The following is a 6715-nucleotide window of genomic DNA, read 5'->3' as shown; positions in this document are numbered from 1 at the left end:
TTATAAGTGTTTGGTCTGTCTTCCAGCTTTTAATGAAATATCTTTGCAGGGAAGAGAGATAAATTAATTCCTCCATTTTGTGAGATGACATGCTTCAAATTTTTTTTTTGATGTGTGCATATGATCTTTCTACAAGCTGAATTTGACCTAGTTAAACTTAATTTGTCAACTTAGAGGTTTAGGGCACTCTCACCCACCCCAGTTATAACAAGTACAGCATCGTGTGTTTGACTGCAAGCTCCCATGAGTGCTGCCTTTTGAAGATACCTGGTTTGTTTTGTTGAAATTACTACTTACCTTGTAATACTTCATGTAAACTGAAATTGTATTGGTAGTGCTTTGGGTGTGTTAAATAGAAATTCAGCTGAGGTAACCAGCATTGATAGGTTTAGCAGTGGCAAACACTAACTGAACTGTGCCTTTAGTGATATATGGAAAGATTTGCTCTTAACTCAGTCATCCAGCACTGTGCTACAGGGGGCAAAAGCACTTGGATTTGTTCTCTCTAGTTTTTTTGGCTTACTTTTTTGTGCTGACATGTTGAATAGTGTTTTGTTGTTAGAAGGAGATGATGAAAACTGGTCATAGAATGATTTGGGTTGGAAGGTACCTTAACCTAGTACCAACCCCACTAGCAGAGAAACATGCCACTAGACCATCCAACCTGGCCTTGAAGCAGCCCATAGCATTGGTAACTTACCATGTACTGGATCTTCTCCTGTGGTGCTGTGTAATGAAAAAAATCTAATCATTATGTGCTTCAAAATGTGAATGCAGTAAGGGGACAACATGTCTCCTGCCAAGTGCATTGAGGAAACAATTACACTGATCCCTGAAATTCTGTGTTGTTATTCCCATTTCCTTTTTTTAGAGAAAGTCCCCATTTTGTACTTTTCATAGTGCTGTAATTAGGCAAAGAGTAGGTTTTGGAAAGGCTACAGTACACATCACTGAACTATGCCTGTCTGGTTCTCCCTTCTACGGGTATTTTTTTTGTCCTGTTTTTCTTTTTCCAAACTATATGTGTCATTTGGCTCATTTAAATAAATACACAGGAAAAAAGTACAGTTCAGTGGAAATCCACTATAAACTCCAGACTTTAATATAGTGGAATTGTAGTGAATCTTGTAATTTAAAAGAAAGAAGACATTAGAGTAACAGATCTACAGATAGTTTATGTGGATTCAACTTACTTTCGTCCTAGTTTTTCCTGTGATTACTGATTTTGAGATATGACCAGGAATTAAGTGTAATGGTTTGGGTATACTGTAAATGAACGTGGTTTATTACTGGATAGAGCTGGTGCTGTTGGACAGTCTGAAATAGTGCTGTACCAGAACATAAGTTTGATCTCCTGCTTTTATTAAGTAAATTGTGTGTGTATCTGTAATGGAAACCCTACAAGATCTGTCAGGGAATGGGAGAATTTAGTATTTACAAACCCAAGGTGGCTGAAACTGCTGTCCTCTTGGGAGCAAGCAGTGAAGGGTTTTACATACACCTACTAAGGGAAGAGAAGAATATGTGAGAATTCTTGTGCTTTATTTTGGAATTTGAATGCCCAGACTTGTCTTCCTCTGAAGTAAATAATTTAATTTTATGAACATCAGTAAAGGGAACTTAATGCTTTCAGCAGATTCTAGTACTAAAATAACAATTCTTTACCAAAAGATCTTTTGTAGGCAGCATTATTTCAACCAGTAACTTTCATAAGATTGCCATCCTAATTTCCATTAGTGCACTATGTATGCAATAAATATACCAAAACAGGTGGAGTGTACCTATGCCAGGTATGATGGCACTGCCTAGAGTAACCCAGTATTGACAGTAAAATTTTTACTTTGGTCACAGTGTGGGTGGGGCAACTGGTTTGGTTTTCAAGAAAATTCTAACTCCACTTAAAAATCAATTTTAGTTTTCATTCTCAGTTGGTATTTGTACCTCAGACACAGGTTGTAATAGTTTTGTGTCTGAATTGTCTGCTGTGTTTGAAAAAAGACTGCATTTTTTGAACAACATTTCTTCTTCATTCTCTTAGTTTCCTTTTGCAAAATAACACTGAATTTGATCAGAAACTGTACTCAGCTGAATGTGTCAGAGCTTTGTGTGGATTTAAATTATTCAGTCTGTAGTAAAACTTGCCTGAGTTATTTTCAGGTAAATATCTGATTAATTCTAAATTCCCTGTGGATTTCTGTAGCCCAGAGTCCCGTCTGTTTTAAAATAAATACATTTAAGAAAAAATTCTATGCTTCAGTGGATTTTTCAGACAAGGACTGAAGCAAGTCCTTATAAATAGCAGAGTTCATAAACCGTGGGTAAGAGTCTCTGTGCATTAGGGTATAAATTTGAAGCTGTGCGTCATCAAAGGTGTGTTGTGAGGGTTCCAGCATATTTCGGTTTATAACTTCTCTTACTCTGGAGTCCAGACTGACCTGCGTATTAAAATAGAAAGTCATGTAAATAATAGTGGTGAATAGTACAGGTGGAGTCTTAGTTTTGCTTTATTGGTTGAAAAAGCTGTCTTCTTAACCATTTCAGCTGGTGTCCTCCAGGACTGTAAAAATTGCTAAATATACTTAGGCAAAAAATGATTCTGTTAGAATTTGAATGGAGTAATGTCTTGAGTATGGGTAGAGAAATGTCCTCACTGAGGTACCTTATTTGAACAACACTGTCTGCAATCCCATTATTACTGAGGCCTGAGAGACCAATGGGTTATTTCCAGACCAACCTCCTGCTCTGTAGTAGAGAACATTTATAATTTTTTGTGACAGTTCATTTCCTGGAGAGTTAGTGCTGTTGTAGAGACACTGAATTTGGAGTAAGAGTATGACGCAGGCCGAAAATGTAACCTGGGAAGCTGTTGCTTAATCAAATTTCTGTTAAAAAGCAGGGTGAATTGATGTGAGCCACAGGTAGGGCTATATAATGATTCCATACAACATACAGGAATGTCTTTTTTTTTTTCCTGCAACTCTCTAGTGTCTGTAGAGAGATATTAGTATTGCAGGAACAGACTGGGTAGATTTAAACAGCATTTTTATAAGTACATAAGTATAGCTGGCACTACAAAAAATTAAATTGCAGTTTTGCAAGGGGGTTGGAAGGTTTAAAATTCCAGCCTGCTTGGCAGGATTACATTCAAACTGAACTGAGGTGTCTTTGAAACCTGACATATTTGCTAACAGCAAAGTGACAAGTAGTTTTAAAAATTTTGGGGAAGTCATTGTGTTTGTTCTATGCCGTATTTTGTCAGCTGCTCTTTGAGCAATTTGTGCTTTAAAAATAACACTTTATTTGTGGTTACTGTGCTTTTGGAGAGATGCATACACCCACTTCTGAGTGTAAGGAAAAAAGGAACCGATTTGTTCAACAAATAAAATTTAAGTTGAGCAAGGATAACGTGACCAGCCATGTATTTGTGCCTCAAACTAAAAATTCCACATCAGCATGCCAGGGTAGCATAGGAAGAGCTTCCTTACAACCAATGAAAGCAGTTTTGACCATCTCACCTCAATGATGAGTGCCTTCTTCCCCCAAATGTCTACTTCATAGCAGTGGAATGTGCGTGTGGGAGAAGTTCTCCCTGAGTATTGCTGTAGCTTTAAACACGTGGTAGAGCTAACTGTGCAAAGCAACATCCAAGAATGTACTAGGGAAAGCAATATACCTCTTTTGGAGAAAGGATAGAAATGTAATCTTCATAAATTAGTCTTGCTTTTTCTTCAATGACGCTTTTGTTGGATTCTTGTTTTAGTTCCTCACAGGCCATCCAGAAAAGCATGTTTTCCTCGCTGAATTCTGTTCGTAGAAATTCACGGAAAGCATTTCTGCCAGCTGGAGTAAGCATCAACTTGTCAAATGATTGAGCCCAGGCATTCACTTCCTCGAGAGTAGGAGCAGGGCTTAAAGGAGGAAGAAGAGCAAAAGAAGAGAGGAATGAATGATTGTTACTGAAGCTGTTTGCAGCTGGCAGGAGGCGTCCGCCATCACAATGGTACAGAATTGTAAGGTTCATGGGGTTCTGATTCCTCACTGGAACTACGCAAGTGCAGACTCTTGTAAACACATTTATAAGATGTTTTTTGAAAGTGTGCTTATCAAAAGCTCTGATGCAGGTGATTGCCTCTGCTTTGATGCAGAAATTGCAGTTTACTGCTCAAAGTAATTGCAACAAAGAAGTACCTCTGCAAAAGCTAGTAATTTTTTCTATCCCTAATATTCCTTATTAAATTATGGCCAAAAATTGAATGAAAATACATATAAAGAAGCAATGATTCAAACACTCTGAAAGGTACCCACCTGTATATTACCATTTTACAGGTGCTTTTACAGGTGCCTGTTTGAGCATTTCTGAAAAAACTGTTGCCTGATTCTTGGGAGGATCTAAGCTCCACTTTGTATTATTTTTGTAAGGCTGAGCACTGCCAGTTAGGCTCACTGCATACATGCTGGGTGGGAACAGGATGTATTTTCTAATTATTTCAGAAAAAAGGGAAACAGTTTACAATGCTGGTTTTAATTTGTCATGTTATGAGAGTCAGGATGTACTTACATGCTGCATATAAATAAAGTAAAATATTATAGATCATTTGGTTCATTAGAAGGTAAAAAACCAGATGATTTGCAAAGTGAACATAAATGACAAATAGATGAAAGTTATTTTCATATTTCAGGTAATTCACTGCAATTACTTAGTACGTTTTGTTGGGTTTGTTTCATTTTAGCTTGACAGAACACTTAATAAAGACCATACCTTTCCTCACAGTTTGGAATACCCTCTGCTTGGAGTTCATGAGATGTTCTCCTTGCTCTCTCTTCTTCTTGATTTCTAACAGTAAGACTGCAAAGCAGCAAACAAAATTTTAGTCAACTTGATAGAGAAAAAGTCTGAACATGCACCAGATGCTTTTCCTTCAGTACTAAAAAAAAATAAAATTCTAAAAGGACTGAAGCTACTGATAGGCACATTACCCATAGTTACATTCTGACCTTAATGTTAAACTTGTATAAACCTGGCAAACTTGAGTGTAGCTGAATGCTGTTTAATATTCTGTAATACAGATTTTCTACAGAAGGATCACAGTTCCATAGACTATCTCAAGTTGAAGGGACCCATAAGGATCATCAGGTCCAATTATATATATATATATATATATGTATATGGGATATAAATGTATACATGCATACCCTTTGTGACATACCAAATCTATTCTCCATTGATGTCTGCACTGTGTATGCTCAGTGCAGTGTTTTAACTTAAGCTGGACCTGATGCACTGGTTTTATGCGAGTTAGATTTCAAGGTAGGTGGGTTTGGATTTGTTTGTTTGCATTTTTTTTCTCCTTGGCTATGATGAGGGCCAAGACTGTGGTTTGGAGCTGTGATACCATGTTACAGGAAGGCTGGAGTTCAGAAGCAGGACACAAGATTAAAGTGAGCTAGAGACTTCTGTATGTGATGTTGGAAGGGTTAGCATCTCTCAGAGGTCAGATGTAGATACAGCTAGATTGTGTGGTGATTGATTGCATCTTAGGAAATTGCTAATACATGCTTCAAAATGTGAGGTCTGGAGCACAAAGAGCAGATCTATCATTGCTGAGTTTCATTTTGAGTATGTCTGGGTGGAAACACTTGTTTGTAGCATTACAAAAACAAAGTTTGCTGCAATCACTAGTGATTGCTGACAGCTTTTGATGTCCTGTGGAAGGGTAGCTGTTAACTCCTGCTTCTTTCATCAAATGTTAGTTAAGATCTCTCTAGTTTTTAAAAATTTCTTTTGTAGTTGTAGATGATTCATTTTCATTTGAAACTGGATTTGAAAATATAAATATTTCTTTTTAGGGAAAATGAACATTCCAGTTCATCCAGGCTATTGTAGCTTAGTGAGAAATGCATGTGCATACATGCATGCATTCATATAATCTGTCAAGATACTTAAAATATGTCAGGAAGAAAAGGTCCCAGTGAATAACCTGTTATTTATATGAAATGGGCCCTCCAGCTGAAAAAAAGCAATACAGTCGCTGTAACTTCTAGGGTAATACCAAACTTAATTTCTTCATTTCTATCTTACCTTTCTTTCCTGCTAACGTTCTAAGCTTTGCTGCCTTAATCCCTAAGAATCTCATTTATCTCCAGGAAGGTTTTTTGTTAAACCAGTGGATTTTTCTGCCTGTTTTGCATTCTAAACTCTTGGCCAAGTCTTATTTGCAGTCTTACTATTTACTGGGCATCTCCTTCTCCCTCTTTGTCTACTGTTAGTCCATAATCTGCAGGGACCTGCTTTTCTCTTTGCCATGGCAGTGCATGTGTTGAAGACAAAGGAAAGCTTTCGTATTGCTAAGATGGAGAGCAGACATTGCAAACACTTTTTTTCAGCAACATCTGAACCATATGTTCAAACCAATGAGCTATCTCAATTTACCTTTTCAGAAAAAAAGAAAAAAGTAACTAGTAATGTTAGTTCATTATTCTTTTGGGTTAAATAGGTCTCAAGCCTTTACTACCCTTTTTACCAGTGGTTCTGGCCTCTATTGAATATGTAAATGATATGTATTCCTCACACACAGACAGGAAGCGTCTGAGCTATTTTTGGATTGAAGAGAACCAACAGATCCAATAGAAAGGAATACAGTCTTCATAGGATAATGCACAGAAAAGGAAAAAGACCAAAGAAATAAAAACTTCCCTAATAGAACATGCCATGCCT

General features: G+C 37.1%; 1 protein-coding gene across 2 annotated transcripts in view; it reads right to left on the bottom strand.

The window, feature by feature from the left end:
- Positions 1-748: 748 nt before the first annotated feature.
- The window catches only part of RGS20 (regulator of G-protein signaling 20), a 36404-nt gene continuing 30437 nt past the window's right edge, over positions 749-6715 (bottom strand). For both annotated transcript variants that reach the window (XM_017727459.1, XM_008644924.2), the window contains 3 exons: positions 4760-4846; positions 3674-3908; positions 749-2435 (listed from right to left, as the gene is read on the bottom strand). In XM_017727459.1, the coding sequence (XP_017582948.1) occupies positions 2247-2435; positions 3674-3908; positions 4760-4846 (511 nt within the window). In that variant the 3' untranslated portion in view covers positions 749-2246. The remainder of the gene's footprint in view (positions 2436-3673; positions 3909-4759; positions 4847-6715) is intronic.

The sequence above is a fragment of the Corvus brachyrhynchos genome, unplaced genomic scaffold (genome assembly GCF_000691975.1).
Source record: "Corvus brachyrhynchos isolate BGI_N302 unplaced genomic scaffold, ASM69197v1 scaffold60, whole genome shotgun sequence".
In the NCBI taxonomy this organism is placed as follows: Eukaryota; Metazoa; Chordata; class Aves; order Passeriformes; family Corvidae; genus Corvus; species Corvus brachyrhynchos.
This window is presented reverse-complemented; position numbering and strand designations above follow the sequence as displayed.